This window comes from Loxodonta africana, chromosome 11, assembly GCF_030014295.1.
Source record: "Loxodonta africana isolate mLoxAfr1 chromosome 11, mLoxAfr1.hap2, whole genome shotgun sequence".
Lineage (NCBI taxonomy): Eukaryota > Metazoa > Chordata > Mammalia > Proboscidea > Elephantidae > Loxodonta > Loxodonta africana.
The window spans coordinates 100,412,748-100,429,690 of record NC_087352.1 but is presented as its reverse complement, the minus strand read 5'-3'; the positions used below and the strand labels follow the sequence as shown (position 1 = coordinate 100,429,690).

Sequence of the window (16,943 nt, the reverse complement as noted above, 5' to 3'; positions counted from 1 at the left end):
TTCTTCTCATTTTGAGTCATGCCACATCAGCAAATGAAGGTCCTGAAAGCTTGACTCCATCCAAGTCATAAAGGCTGACTCTAGTTTGAGGAGGCAGCTCTTTCTCTTCCCCAGTCATCTTCTGAGTGCCTTCCAACTTGAGGTGCTCATCTTCTGGCTATATCTGACAATGTTCCACTGGTATTCATAAGGTTTTCACTGGTTAAATCTTTTCAGAAGTAGACTGCCGGGTCCTTCTTCCTAGTCTGTCTTAGCCTGAAAGCTCAGCTGAAACCTGTTCACCATGGGTGACCCTGCTGGTATCTGAATACCAGTGGCATAGCTTACAGCATCACAGCAACACACAAGGCCCCACAGTTTGACAAACTGACAGACACATGAGTGGGGTACAGAGTGGGGGTAGCTAAAATTAGAGCCTGAAACGGAGGTCATGGTCAGTCACGAACGGGGAGGAGGCCATGCTAGGAAGATTCTTTCTTTTTTTTTTTTTTTAAGAGTCCACAGTAGATCTTTGGGTATCAATCAAACATGATTAAAACAAAACAAAACAAAAAACATGTTGCTGTTGAGTTGGGTTCAACTCATAGTGACCTTATAGTATGGAATAGAACTGCCCCCTAAGGTTTCCAAGGAGTGGCTGGTGGATTTGAACTGCCGACCTTTTGGTTAGCAGCCAGATGCTTAACCACTGAGCCCTCAGGGCCCTCCAACATGATAGCATCTATGTTTTATAAAGGAAGCCAGTGAGGAAGAGGAGGACAAGTGTGAATGGGGCCAAACAACATGTAGAGATCTGTTACCAAAAACCAAAACCAAATCCATTGTTGTTGAGTTGATTCTAACTCATCGTGACCCTATAGGCCAGAGTAGGACTTCCCTATATGGCTTCCAGGGCCGTAAATCTTCACAGAAGCAGACTGCCAAGTCTTTCTTCTGTGGATCTGCTGGTGGGTTCCAACCACCACCTTCTGGTTAGCAGCCGAGCATTTTAACCACTGTGGCACCAAGCCTCCTTGACTGAAACACAGTGGGGAAGAAGCGAGTTAGGACGTGTGATTGCTGATGTGGAGGTGAGGGAAAAGGAAGGGCAATGAGAATTTTCAAAAACTGAGTTTGATCTAGTTAGTGACGGTGACAGCATTGAGCTAACCACAAGCATGGATGATACCAGAGACGAATGAGGTCAACAGGGGCTCGGATACAGCACGTGCACAGTCCTTCCTCGGCCAGCCCTCCGCTAATACTCCTGGCTAAAAACCACTCAGCTTCTTTCCAATAAAGACAATTCTAGTAGCCAGCTTCAAAATGGAAACCAGGCAAACAGACCGGAAAACCTCTCCTGCCATGAGCTATCTTCGGGGGGGGTGGAGAGTTGCAGAGAAAAGCAAATTTTAATCACACTTTCTGAGGTTTGTACTTGCACACGCTGTTATGGGGGTATGGGCAAGAGGAAGCCGGACCACACCCAGCCAACACTAAGGACGTGGGAGCGAGCACACAAGGTGCGGCGTTCCACAAATGAAACGGGCTCTTCAGTCTTTCTAGTGAAAAAAAATTCAACCGCGTATTCTCGGTAAACACACCTCTTCCTATTGCATTATTTAAAAACACTCAGAAACACATCTACCAAGAAAGCCTCCATGAACACACACAGCTGACTTGCCCCAGTTAGCCTCAAGCATTCTCAGAATTTTGGATAGGAGCTTTTATCATTTTCTTATGGACCTGGATCACCACCACCACGATCGTTAAGGGAGAAAATACATCAAAAATCACTTGGCTGCTACAGCCGTCAGAGGCACAGCTGTTGTGATTCCTAATGTGTTTCTAGGGCTTGCCAGTGCACCCCCTACCACCGGCTTCCCATCCTTAGCTTGCAATGGTTCTGTTTTGTTTGTTTTGTATCCTGTGGGCTAGAAAAAAAACCTGCACTGATTGTGGCAATTGATTGACTCAGCTGGTGCCTGAGAATCTAAGGCAGGAGCTAAACAGCCCATTTGAAAAGGGAGGAGTGGAGGGGAGTGGGCAGAGGGCCTCCGTCCCTGGCCCGCTCACAGAATCCTGAACCACCTGTGTTCACATGGCGGCTCTGCTGGCTAAGTCACGCCAAGTACCTTTCATCCCACCTGCCCCTGCCTCCTGTTCAAAAATCAACAAAGGGGATGCTATGCACAATTCAGTCCCTGGGTGGCACAAAAGGTGCCCGGCTACTAACTAAAAGGTTGGAGGTTCAAACCTACCCAGAGTTGGCTTCGAAGAAAGGCCTGGTGATTTGCTTCTGAAAGATTACAGCTATTGAAAACCCAGGGGAGCACAGTTCTACTCTGCAGCACACGGGTTCACTGGGAGTTGGAATCAATTCCATGGCAACTGGGATTTGTGCATGATTCTGACAAGTTTTCTAGAAGCATGTCCAATCCTCCCTCTGCCCACTTGCCTCCCAAAGGAGGAGGCAGGTGCCCAGTGGGTTCTTTCCTGCAGCTCTGCTTCTTGGCTGCATCTGGGCCTTCTGAGGACCCGTTGTCTGGCCTCTAAAGATGGGATGTTAGGACTGAAGCCCCTGCAGAGGAAAGGCGGTTTTTAGGGAGACCGTCCCTGGAAACTTTATGCGGCAGTTCTACTCCATCCTATAGGGTTGCTATGAGTCAGAATCAACTTGAAGGCAATGGGTTTGGTTTTTTTTTTTTGCTTTTTGTTAAGTTACAGTGGCTATTCTGAGGTGGGAGGCAAGTAAATAAAAAGCAGCTGCAAAAAAAAAATGAAATTTTGGAGAGCAACTGAGATATTTTAATGATAATTCCTTTTTAACTTGCCACAACTTTGTCAAATATCGATAAAGACACCAAATACAGCACTGTGCTTGCGTTTAACACAATCAGCTAGAAGAGAAGAGATGGGGAGGGATAAAAGACAAAAAATACACAACTAATTATATTTTCAAATACCTGCAAGGAGATAACCAAAAAAACCAAACCTGTGGCCGTCAAGTCGATTCTGACTCATAGCAGAACTACCCCACACGGTTTCCAAGGAAATGGACACGTTTAAAAAATATAGAGATTCCTCAAAACATTTTCTAAGCTGTACTTAAGCCTGAAATTTTGGGCACAATCTCTTCAATTCTCCAGTTTAAATTCAGCTAATGAAAAAAATTAATCTCCATATTCAATTATAAAGTTAATCAGTATTTACGCCTTGGAGAAAGACCCATGAGAAAAGTAGGTGGGATAAGGATAATGCTTCTCTCACATTTTTAGATGCACATACACACACATATATGTATATATGTACATGTATACAAACATATTGAGTTGTAGGATGCAGAATTACTTAGGTTTATGATATGTTTCAGCTCTTGTAATTGGAAAATAAATTTTTGTGCCCTAGAATGCTATTGACTATCAGCTACTGAAGCGGTACGATCTGTGTTTCTCAGGGTGTCCTGTTTGGAGTAGTTTTAAATTGCTGTATGTATTTCCTTTATCTTAATTTTACAATTATAGCAAAAGTTACTCTGTCAGAATTATATGATTGCTTTGTTACTTTAGGTTAATGTCTTTCTGCTTGGATCCCCAAAGGGACTTAGGATCAATTCAGAATTCTCGGACTAAACAAGGCCCTCTAGGGATGGCAGAGGAAGAGAACCTCAGCCCCCAAGCCTGCAGGGTCCTGATGGTGGCCGAAGCACCTGTCCCATTGTGGTACCTGCCACACTGCTCCACTACTGCGGAGCAATTAGAGCTGAAAGGGCGTGCAGCCCTTATCTCCTCCCCACTAGACTGCAGGTGATAAAGGGGCCAGGTGTGCAGCACAGGACGGTGGGTCCCCCGCACTCCTCGAGTACAGTCTGCTCTCTCTATTTCATGCACGCTCAAATTTTCTCCAGGGTTTAGCACAGACTCCTCTTTGCTTGCTGGGAAAAAGAACCAAGCGCCTCATTTCACAGAAGCATAAACAAACCTGGCCTTTCCATTTGGTCTTTCTCTTGAGATCCCTCAACTACTCTCTGCTGACAACATGCCATTTTCTGTTCAATTCAGCATGTTTACTTTTTTATTGTGATTCATGTCTGAGTTTCTTTTGAATCAAATTACTGTATTTCCCTGGTGAGATGTGCAATATGACTATCTTGTTAGAACAAAATCAAATAAAAAATTTGCACCGAATGCGACTCAGTCTCGTTCCCACCACATGACGGCTCCTTTTGTTTGGACACACTTTGTGGCTACCTGATCAGTGAGGCATCCTTCCAGTGTTCAGACCCACTGGCAAACATTTCTGCCTCACAAAACATAAAGAATGGGTTGAAACAGTGTCAACTGAGAGAAACTTACTATTGCAAAAATATTTTCCAATCTGGATGACTACTTTTTCCCTATATACACGGATTGAAGAAGAAGAGAAAGACCATCTTGATGACTTTGTATGAGCCTTGCAATGACTAGAGCCACTCATTGTATTTTATCCCCAGCAACACTTTAGCACTGAAGTCATTCACTGCTTCAATATGTTTTGAAGTCAAACATTCCATAGCATTTTTCAACAGGGGCTGTTGTGGTGGTTGTTAGTTGCTGTCAAGGGGATTCTGACTCACAGCAACTCCATTTGTGCAGAGTGGAACTGCTCCATAGGGTTTTCAAGGCTGTGACATTTTGGACGCAGATGGTCAGGCATGTCTTCCAAGGTGCCTCTGGTACAGCAATATAATTCACATTACACTCTTTCAGTATATAAATTTCCGTCTCCCTTTCACTTTTTAAGTATTGGTGATTATCTTGCAAGCAATTCCTGTGCAATCCTTGGTGCTCCTTGAAATCTGTCTTGCCCCTGTGTGTCTCTGTCTATTCTGCTCTTTTTAAAACTCAGACATGGGTTTAGGACCCACCCTACTCTGCTATGACCTAATTAACATGAAAAAAGAAAACCTCTATTTCCAAATAGGATCATGTTTACAGGTACACACATCAGGGTTTCAAGACATATTTTGGGGGGGATGCAATTCAATCCATAACATCCCACGTTTTTCTCCCCCCAAAATTCATGTCCTTCCCACATGCAAAGCCCATTCACCCTATCACATCATTCCCCAAAGTCTTATCTATTCCAGCATCAACTCCAAGTTCAAAACTTCATCTACCGAATCATCTAAATCAAGTATGGGAAAGTCTCTGGGTGTCTTCCATCTGTGGACCTATGAAACCTAAAATACAAGTTATCTTCTTCCAAAGTACAATGGTGGAACAGACACAGGGTAGATATTCCCAATCCAAAAGGGAGAAACTGGAGGGAAAGAAGGATAACAGGTACTGAGCAAGTCCAAAACTTAGCAGGGCAAGTCTCTTTAGCTTTCAAAGCTTAAAAGAATCTTCTCTTAACATAGTAAAAATGTCTATTCTACCAAAAGTCATCTATAGATACAATGAAATTCGATCCCAATTCCAACGACATTTGTTAATGAGATGGAGAAACAAATCACCAACTTCATACGGAAGAGAAAGAGGCACCAGATAAGTAAAGCATTACTGAAAAAGAAGAACAAAGTGGGAGGCCTCACTCTACCTGATTTTAGAACCTATTATACCACCACAGTAGTTAAAACAGCCTGGTACTGGTACAACAGATACATAGACAATGGAACAGAATTGAGAATCCAGACATAAATCCATCCACATATGAGCAGCTGGTATTTGACAAAGGCCCCAAAGTCAGTTAAATGGGGGAAAAGACAGTCTTTTTTAACAAATTGTGCTGGCATCACTGGATATCCATGCATCTGCAAAAAAATGAAACAAGACCCATACCTCACACCACGCACAAAAATAAACTCAAAATGGATCAAAGACCTAAATATTTAGATTTTAAATATAAAATCCAAAATGATAAAGATCATGGAAGAAAAAATAGGGACAAGACAAGGAGCCCTAATACATGGCATAAACAGTATATGAAACATTACTAACAATGCAGAAGAGAAACTAGATAACTGGGAGCTCCTAAAAACCAAACACCTATGCTCATTCAAAGACTTCACCAAAAGAGCAAAAAGGTTACCTACAGACTGGGAAAAAGTTTTTAGCTGTGACATTTCCGATCAGCGCCTGATCTCTATAATCTACATGATACTGCAAAAACTCAACTACAAAAAGATAAATAACCCAGTTAAAAAATGGGCAAAAGATATGAACAGGCACTTCACTAAAGAAGACATTCAGCCTGCTAACAGATACATAAGGAAATGCTCATGATCATGGCCATTAGAGAAATGCAAATCAAAACTACAGTGAGATTCCGTCTCACTCCAACAAGGCTGGCAGTAATCCAAAAAACACAAAATAAGAAATGTTGGAGAGGTTGTGGAGAGACTGGAACACTTACACACTGCTGGTGGGAATGTAAAATGGTACAACCACTTTGGAAACAATTTGATGCTTCCTTAAAAAACTAGAAATAGAATTACCATAGGATCCAGCAACCCCACTCCTTGGAATATATCTTAGAAGAGCCTTTACACGAACAGATATATGCACACCCATGTTCTGTTCACTGCAGCACTGTGTACAATAGTAAAAAGATGGAAGCAACCAAGGTGCCCATCAATGAATGGATAGATAAATTACGGTATATTCACACAATGGAATAGTACTCATCGATGAAGAACAATGATGAATCCATGAAACATTTTATAACATGGATGAATCTGGAAGGCATTATGCTGAGTGAAATTAGTCAGTTGCAAAACAACAAATATTGTATAAGACCACTATTATAAGAACTGGAGAAACAGTTTAAACAGAGAAAAAAATATTCTTTGATGGTTATGAGAGGGGGGAGGGAGACAGGAAGGGAGAGGGTTTTTCACTAATTAGACAGTAGATAAGAAGGTGAAGGGAAAGAACACACAATACAGGAGAGGTCAGCACAACTGGACTAAACCAAAAGCAAAGAAGTCTCCTGAATAAACTGAATGCTTCAAATGCCAGCATAGCGGGGCGGGGGGGATTTGGGGACCATGGTTTCAGGGGACATCTAAGTCAATTGGCATAATAAAATCTATTAAGATAACATTCTGCATCCCACTTTGGAGAGTGCCATCTGGGGTCTTAAATGCTAGCAAGTGGGCATCTAAGATGCACCAGTTGGTCTCAACCCACCTGGAGCAAAGGAGAATGAAGAACACCAAAGACATGAGGTAATTATGAGCCTAAGAGACAGAAAGGGACACATAAAGAAGAGACTACAGCTGCCAGGGACCAGAAGAACTAGATGGTGCCCTGCTCTGACAGGGAACACAACAGAGAACCCCTGAGGGAGTAGGAGAGCAGTGGGATGCAGACCCCAAATTCTGGTAAAGAGACCAGACTTAACGGTCTGACTGAGATTAGAATGATCCTGGTGGTCATGGTGCCCAGACCTTCTGTTAGCCCAAGACAGGAACCATTCCCAAAGCCAGCTCTTCAGACAGGGATTGGACTGGACTATGGGATAGAAAATGATACCTGTGAAGAGTGAGCTGCTTGGATCAAGTAGACACATGAGACTAGGTTGGCATCTCCTGTCTGGAGGGGAGATGGGAAGGCAGAGGGGGTCAGAAGCTGGCTGAATGGACACGAAAAGAGAGTGGAGGGAAGGAGTGTGCTGTCTCATTAAGGGGAGAGTAATTAGGAGTATATAGTAAGGTGTGTATAAATTTTTGTATGAGACTGACTTGATTTGTAAACTTTCACTTAAAGCACAATAAAAATTAAAAAAAAAAAAAAAGAGATGAAAGGGAAGCAAGCAGAGAGTTGGGGAACTCATACCACCAAGAAACCAGCACTAGGAGCAGAGTGCGTCCTTTGGACACAGGGTCCCTGCGCCTGAGAAGCAACTTGAACAGGGTAAGATTGAGGACAAGGACCTTCCTCCAGAGCCAACAGAGACAGAAAGCCTTCCCCTGGAGCCGGTGTCCTGAATTTGGACTTGTAACCTACTAGACTGTGAGAAAATAAATTTCTTTTTGTTAAAGCCAAATAATAATAATAATCATCATCACCTTCTTCTGCTTTCTAGGCAATCTGGGTAATGACCCCACCCTCTGGACTCAGGGTGTTGGTCATGCTCTCTAGATTCCTGGCTGAGGACCCTAAGCCCTGGGTATCAGTCCTGCCCACCAAGCCTACTGGGACAATGATCCTACCCCCTTGGCCCTGGGCAGCCCTGTTGTCCTCAACTGGTCTAATTCTCTTGGCCTAATGGAACAGAGGCTACCCTCTCAACCTCAGTGGTGGTAGCCTCGCTCTTTCAAGCTTAGGTGAACCCCACCCTTTGAAACCTAGGGAGCAGTGACTTCACCCTTTGAAACTGAGGAAGCGGTGGCCCTTTCCCCTGTGCTCCTCCAACAGTTCTGCTGCCTTCTGAGCTCCTTCTGGAATGTTGCCTTCCTTTTCTTGGAGGATGACAGATGTTTGCAACCAAGTAGCTCCACTGGCCCAGACAGCTTTCCCTCATTTCATCCTGTCTCTGTCTTTATCAGTCTAAGCTGACAGGATTTCTGCGGAGGTTGTTGATTAAATTCACCAGTCACAGTTCTAATCTCTTTGGCAAAAAATTGTAAAGCCATGGTGTCTGTTTCAGAGCATGGTCTTCATTTTTGCCATAGAATTTCCCACATCTTTTAGGCCTGGTTTCTTTTTGCACAGTTCATTTATAAATCACTCTTTCCTCCCACATGTTACTATAAGCAACTAGGAGAAACCATGCTGTACCCTCAAAATGTCACTTAGAAATCTCTCACTAAATGTTCAGTTTCATCACTTGTAAGTTCTACTTCACAGAAAACATTCAAACATAATTCTGAGAATTTCTTTACCATTTTATAACAAGGATTGCCTTTCTTCCAGTGTCCAGTAATATGTTCATTATTTCTTTCAAATTCTCATCAGAAGCACATTTAACATCCACATTTTTAGCAACATTCTGTTCATGGTGATACAAGCTTTTTACCCATGGCTCACAATTCTTACTGAGCCCTCATCAAAATCACCTTTAATGTCCATAATTCTACCAACAGTCTCTTCAAGGAAATCTAGGCCCTTACTATCAAGAGCATCAAAATTCCTCCAGCCTCTATCCATTATTGAATTCCAAAACCAGTTTCACATTTTAGGTATTTGTTAGAGCAACCCCCACTCTCTGGTACCAAATTCTGACTTAGTTACCTAGTGCTGCTGTAACAGAAATATAAATGGTGGCTTTAAGGCATAGAAATTTATTTTCTCACAATTCTGGAGGCTAAAAGTCCACATCAGAGTCTCAGCCATGTTGATTCCTTCTACTAGCTTCTCTCCTAGTTTATGGTATCTGTTGGCAACCTGTATGTCTATTCTACCCCTTTTTTAACTAGAAGTGATTAGGTTTAGGACCCATCCTCCACTTATATGACCTTATTAACATAACAAAAATTCCTATTTCCAAACATGGTCATATTTACAGGTACAGGGGCTAGGATTTCAACATGTATTTTGGAGAAACACAATTCAATCCATAACAAGAAATTATGATGACATATGGTACATGGTAAGGGAATTATATAGTCTTATAGATGAAATAAAAATGCACTGGCCCCTTTCCCCATACAGATTGACTGCCTCAGTCTGTCCTCAAAATGCTATACAGCAGAGGTAACACAGATGTACTAAAAGCTCAATGTACCACAATTTTGCTATGAAAAAATAGTGTGAACTTCTTCTCTTAGATGTTACCGTTATAAGTTAGTAATTTTTCCTCTTTTAATAGCTAACATTTCAAATAAATGCTTACTATATGCCAGATACAATTCTAAGCACTTACGATGTGTTAAATAATTCTCACTTAATCCTTCCCATTTTACAGATGAGGAAACTGAGGCCCAGAGAGGTTAAATAACTTGCCCACAGTCACACAGCTAAGAAAAAGCAAGGCCTCTCCATGCTGACCTGTGAGATGACCAGCTGAGTGGCACACAGCGCTGCACAACAGCAGTCAGCATGCAATGTTGCCAGAGCTGGCGTGTGGGAATCTGAAAGCACGCATCCTCTATCCTCATCCAGGAGGGTTAAAAGAGGGATGCTTGTTAGAGTTCTAAGGACCAGGTAAACTTTAAAACATAACTGCATAAGGATTTTCCAGATTTGTACTAGAATAAAAATTCCTTGGGACCTAGGACGTTTGCTGCACAGTTAATTCCCGGCAGTCTGGCTGGGAGGCCTGGGACATCAGGCTTCGGGTGAGAAGCTACACAGCAGGCATCTCTGCCCGTCTCCTGCACCGCATGCACTGGTGTGTCCACCCACCACTACTGCTCCTCATGCCTCACATACGCTGTCCCACTGTGGTCCTCTCACCAGCGTCTGCATCCCCCCAGGAGGGCTGCTGGGGGGAAGGTGTACTTGGCACAAACAGTTCAGCATTCAGCTACCAACAGAAAGGCTGGCGGTTTGAATCTACCCAGACACTTCCTAAAGGGCACACCTGGAAAACCCTATGGAGCACAGTTCTGCTCCATCACACATGGGGTTTCCATGAAACAGAATCCACTTGATGGCAATTGGTTTGGTGTTTGTTGTTTTTTGATTATTCCTATTTCTGCTTATGACACTCTGATGTGTGTCCTGCTTTCCTCGCTGGTATGTTTTCCCTCCCCTCTTCTTCCTTCTTCTCTTTTTCAGTGTTAATGGTTTTAGTGATTAAGTTTTTTACTTTGGAGCAATTCTCTTTGATCCACTAAATATCTAGGATGAGAAAAAACGTTTTTTGAAATGTAATTAGTTAAGAAATATTTTATTTCACAGTACAACAGCTCTTGATGAAGCATCAGCTATCATCTGCTTAAAATGAGTATAAACTGCTTTAGTTTGTGCTTATAAATTACATTTTTTCAGGAGATCTGAATGGGAAATAATTTTTTACATACTTTCAAATATGCATCATCTATTTTTATAGTGTATTATGGAAACCCTGGTGGCACAGTGGTTAAGAGCTACAGCTGCTAACCAAAAGGTTGGCAGTTTGAATCCACTAGGCACTCCTTGGAAACCCTATGGGGCATTTCTACTCTGTCCTTTAGGGTTGCTATGAGTCGGCATCGACTCAGTGGCAGTGGGATTTTATAGTGTATTATATGAAGTTCGAAGGTAGATAATTTAGAACAGTCCATGAAAAACTGGACTCAGGTATTTCGTGAATTGTTATTTGAGACTATAACTAATTTCACTGACATTAACATCTTTAATAAACAGCTGAGCAATATCTGCATTCAGAATACTGGATAGGACTAAGACAGCAGCCCTATTCGCTAGGCTTATATTTTCTCAATAACCTAATTTTGTCTTTCATAAGACATTAATGCTTTTGGAAATCTTACTCTTAATCCTATTAATTCCTAAGCTAGCCTTTAAAAGTGCATGAGGAGATACGCAAAGGCAGACGATTCTACTGAGTTATAAGTTAAACCACTAAAGGTAAATTTAAGAGTTTCAAGGTTGCTAAAATGCAGAACTTCATCTGAAAATATTTTACGGACTTACTTCAAACCCTTGGGGTGTGGTTTGTTTCAGTTTCCCTGGCTTTACAGTCTTACTGAGCTGGAGTGTGTCACTGGCAATGTGCATGGATGCTACCAGGTAAAAGTGTGTCTGCCTGTTTTCTGCTTTGGACCAGAGACCTGTTCTTAGAGGAAGGACAGAGAGACACAGCCAACTTTGTACTGTGGCTCACGTTGACTGCTGTAATGAGTCTCTGGTGACTAAGCTGGGAAAGGCAGTCAAGCCCAACGCAGCAAAATACTTGGGGCATAAAATGAAGTATCAGACTGTCCCCAAAAGAGGATAAAGAAGAAGAGCTTGAAACTCACAGGAGTGGTAGGAACCGATTTTAAAAATATTCTAATTCCAGATAAGTTTCCCAACTTTGGAGCCCTGGTGGCGCTAGCCATAAAGGTCGGCAGTTTGAATCCACCAGCTGCTCTTTGAAACTCAATGGGGCAGTTCTACTCTGTCCTATAGGGCCGCTGTGAGTTGGAATTGACTCTATAGCAACGGTTTTTCTTCTCCCCCAACTATGAGCTAGTTAGGTAGCTACAGGACCAGAAACACACTCTAAGATCTCTAAAGCCACATATCCATACAATCCTGTTTTTATTCTATGAGTAAGCACACTACTTTATCTTCATCAATGTCTGTGAACTGATTTCCATAAGGTACAAAAAGAAATCCAGCCCCCTAACCTGGCCACACTTGCACGTTCACCCTCAACCCTCTTCGGTTCTTGAGTGATTTTCCAACAAAGTTAGCTAATAACAGAGGCTATGAAAGGGATGAGGCCTCTATTTTATATAGTCACGTAATGTCACCATTTGCAGGAATGCCCCTGAGAGCTGCCCACACAGAGCCCAGGGCAGTGACGCGTTCTCTGGGCTGGCAGGACAATGCAGCTGTTACAGGCCATGACACTGGCCAGTCTCTCTACACTGTTTAATCTCCACCACACGACATCACAGGTTGGTTTATAATTTCAAGTGGACAGTTTCTTCTTGCAAAATCATTAGATTTACCGCCATACTTAATTACAGGAAAAACCAAAGGAGGTGACCGAGAACAGAGAAGAGACCCTGGAAGCCCTCTGTTTTCGCCGCACATTTATGGGAATAAGTAGAAACATCAAGTGCTCCTTCTGTTTTCATTGAGCGTACGCTATCTTTTTGGTACTAAGTACCACCACACGGAAATGGCTCTATGAACGAGGCAGCCCTCACGGAGTAACTTTGGGTGAGCTGGGTACCATAGCAGCTGGCACTGCCAGGTAGGTCAGGAGGGGCCCAGGTGGTGGGCATGTGCTCACCTCATACTCCTCCTTGAAGCCGTAGCCTTCGGCACACTTCATCTGGGTGATGTGCTGCAGTAGGTCAGCCACACGGATGGCCGGGTGCAGCTGCCCCGTCTGGTAGGGCACTTCGGCTGGCTCGCGCTTCTTGTAAGTGTGTGACTGCACCACGCTGCTGGTGTCGCTGGCCATCGTGTGGGTTTCATCTGGGAAGAGAAGGTCATAGAGGAAGTGAGGGAGAACCAGTGGGATGGGATCTGCTCCCACAGAATGATAAGAAGCTGTTGTTGCAGGATCCCCTCAATCTATAGCTGCAATAACCTCTATGATGACTCAGCAAAAATGAAAAGTTAAATGTTTATAAATTTCATTGGAATTGGCAATATTGATTGGGACAAGGCAGAAATCTTTGTTTTTACAAAGCAGTCCAAAGGATATATTGTTTTCACAAAGCTAATTGATAAAAGCTGGTTAGCCTTCTAGTGCTAAGGTTTATAGAAGTTTCAGCCTGAAACTTCATCAAGGCCTGGTGGAAAACCGATCTTGTGTTCTTCCAAAGATCAGCTAACTGTTTTGTACGATGAAGTACATAAACTCTACACAAATGTTCTGTGAGCAAAATAAAAGTGCATGAAATGGTTTAGCTTATAAAGGCAGCAATGAAAACGTGGACTTAATACATGAAATCAAAGCGAAGCAGAGAAAGAAAAGGGGATCTGGCCCGGGGGTGACATTTTGATGAGTTACTTTGCATGCTCCAGTATCAGAAAGCTCAACAAAATACTGTGGACTAATACAGCATGTGTGGAATGTTCTATAAACTAACATGCAGGCCAACACGCAACAGAACCAGCTGGCTTTGTCAGGATCTACAGGTCAGACACACGCTCCCATCCCTCCACAGCTTTTCCACGGGGCAAATGGGGAACTTACCATTTATTGGCACTTTTAAGAAGATACATATCAGGAGAAAAGAGGAGGAGAAAAAGGAAACAGGGAATAAGCCATAGTACTGCGTGAACACTTACAGGTACTTTCTATTTTGTACTTTAATTTTACAGTTGAGTTTTCAATTCATAGGTAGTCAGAGGGCAAAGTCTCATTTCTCCCATCATATTGGGATGGAGGTGTTTAATTTAAGTCCTTGATAACAAAAAGGAGGTTAAAATAGTATCATAATTGCTCTTTATCCCCCATGAACCAAGTAATGACTAAATAAGTCTTATTTGTATTCAACACATTTTCTTATTTAAATTTCTCGAACAAGTCAACCAAATTGTACTACACAATTAATATGAAAATTTGGTCGAATAAGCCTAAAGAGGCTATCTTTTAATGTAAGACTACTAGTAAACTAGATTAATGAACTGCAGAAACTGTAGCTATTAAAATTGTCTTATGCAGGGAAAGTGCTATTAGATCAAGAATTCTACATTCAACAGGGTAACTCATTATAATGCTGAATCCCTTCAGCCGTTTTACCACTGAGGATATGTATCATGAAAATATAATGTTAAAGTCACTTGAAATGAGACTATCATATCAAAATTGATTTCAGGTATAAAGAACTAAAACATAAGAAAGGATGTATTCATACATATTTTTATTACGGATTGTTTACCAATAGGGGATTCAGCTATGGTTCCTGTTTTTTTTTAACTAAGCTCAGCTCCATGGGGCATTTAGCCCGTGGGTCCTTGGCTAGTAGGCCTGGTTTGCCCCTCACTTCCGTCTGCATCGCAAAGCCCCAGGGATGCATGGTATGAAGGGTGGCAGGCGCACAAGTGTGCAGCTGTGTGGCTGTTGCTGAAATGGCACCTGAATCACTACAAGGTGGCTAAAGACACAAAGACAAAATAAAAGAGGGTGGTAAGTTGAGTTTATGATTTTTTTTTTCCATTTGTATTTGCTTTGAAATTTAGAAATTCACATGTTCCCACCGGAACAGTCACAAATAAACTTGGACATTTTCAAATCAGATTTGCTAGCTGGCAACTGCCCAGCAAAAGCACTGGGACACAGGTTCCCTGCTGAAGTTCTGAGTCCATGGAGCTTTTAGCTGATCCAGCAGGAAGTTGGTTCATTAACTAAAATAAATGGAACATTACTTAGTTTCCTCCCTGTGCCTCTCTTGTTCTCTCAGTTTTGTGCTGTTTGGGATGAGCATAATTAACATGCCCTCCATTGGACTGGCCTTCTCAGCTTCCCCTAACCATGTGGGCCTTCCACATGGATAGACCAGAAGTCTCGAAATTCTCTGATCCCAGAGCTAGGGATTCTTGGCAGTTTTAAATCCAGAGCTCAAACCACTGCTACTGCTGTATTTAATCACTCCCCATTGCCTTATGACATCTTCGCCTCACCACCAGTGTGGAACACACCTTAAAGTGTTTAAAAACTTCCAGGTCCATCTCAGAAAAGGGCCCTGTCATCTGGTACATACATACTCAAGAGGGACTAGGTTTCTTGTGTAACATCTGTTATGAAATTTGATCACCTACATTATTAGAAGGAGCCCTGGTGGTGCAATTGTTAAAGCACTCGGCTGCGAACCGAAAGGTCGGTGGTTCAAACCTACCAGGTGCTCTGCAGGAGAAAGATGTGGCAGTCTGCTTCTGTAAAGATTTACAGCCTTGGAAATCCTAGGGGGCAGTTCTACTCTGTCCTACAGGGTCAGTACAAGTTGGCATCAACTCAGTGGCAGTGGATTTGGTTTTTTAGTTTTGCATATTATTAGAAATTCTTGACTCTACTGAAATTAGTGATTCATAAGTTTCCTCTGACTGCCTAAAAAGAAATTTTTACTGATAAAATACCACTTGTGATTATTTCCTATATTTGTTAAAAAATTACCCATTGACATTTTAAAAGTTGAATATGTCTTCTAAGAAGAAACCAGAAATAGCTTCTCACTAAAAGTTCTGATGGATTTCTAAGAACTGAAAATTAGTTCTGCCTATATTCTTTTTTTTTTTTTTTTTTATATTCTTCAGTGAACTATCTTGAATTTTGAACAAACTGGCTAAAAAAATCTTGAATTGAAATGGATGCTATATTTTTGAGGTGAGGGAGCTTGTACATATGAATATCTACATATACCCTCCCCTTACCCCAAGCAAATGGGGTAAACCCTCACGGTTGGTATGAGCATGGGACAGCAAACGGGGGTGGTGTCTAGACGATTTACTGTGCCGACTTCGAGTCACACAGAACAGCCCTCCCCGTCTTAAAGTAAATTACAACTAGCACCATCCCCAAAGAGTGCTGGCATAGATACACTGCTTGTCTTCTTCCCGTGTTTCCATGTGAAAACCTCACTAATGCTTATTTCGCTATATACAGATTCACATTTGCACCAAGTACTGCATAAGGAATACAGCTGCACTGATACACACCTAAGCCATACATCATAGCGATTATTTATCAAGCTGGCTGGCTTACTTTTCCCTATGAGCATCACTTCTGCTACCTGAATCGCCTGTTCAAGTGACTCGCTCTTAGTAAAGAAGCCTACCCAACTTTAAACGATGTCATTAGTGTTGGTAATAACAAAGCAGTGACTTTAAAACAAACGATATTTGTAATGGGCTTATCGAAATCTGGACATCTTCCCTTTGACAAGGTGTGTCTCAGCCCTCCGTGGACAAGGCCAGAACATCTAGGGAGGGAACTGCAGATGGACGTCACAGTGCAGAGACGTCCTGTACCTCTGCTGGCAAATGACTCTGCAAATGTCATTTGCGTGTAGATTACATCGTTTGGGTGTCTAAGACTAGCCTGTTCCCCTCACTTATGAACAGAATAAAATTTTAGTATTCTTTCCCTTATACTTGGTATTAAAAGATGGGGGGAGGGTTAGCGAGCCCTCAAAATGAGGCAAATCCTGTTTGATGTTCATTTTTAAACTTCTGAGGTCAGTTCTTTAGCAGGTAAATTTACTTAAGCCCAGATAACACCACAAGGGGAAAAAATCTCCCTCTAAACGAAAATCATCACAACTCAGAGAAAGGAGAAGCACAGGTGGGAAAAAATTACATTGCGAAGATACAAACCCTAGAAAAGAGTGTTAGGAAAAGCAGCTGGACGACTGAGGATGGAAGTCTTGC

General features: G+C 42.3%; 1 protein-coding gene across 3 annotated transcripts in view; it reads right to left on the bottom strand.

Annotated features, from left to right (window-relative positions):
* The window catches only part of PTPRM (protein tyrosine phosphatase receptor type M), a 943,724-nt gene that overhangs the window by 177,477 nt on the left and 749,304 nt on the right, over window positions 1-16,943 (bottom strand). For all 3 annotated transcript variants that reach the window (XM_064294704.1, XM_064294702.1, XM_064294703.1), the window contains one exon: window positions 12,856-13,043. In XM_064294704.1, the coding sequence (XP_064150774.1) occupies window positions 12,856-13,043 (188 nt within the window). The remainder of the gene's footprint in view (window positions 1-12,855; window positions 13,044-16,943) is intronic.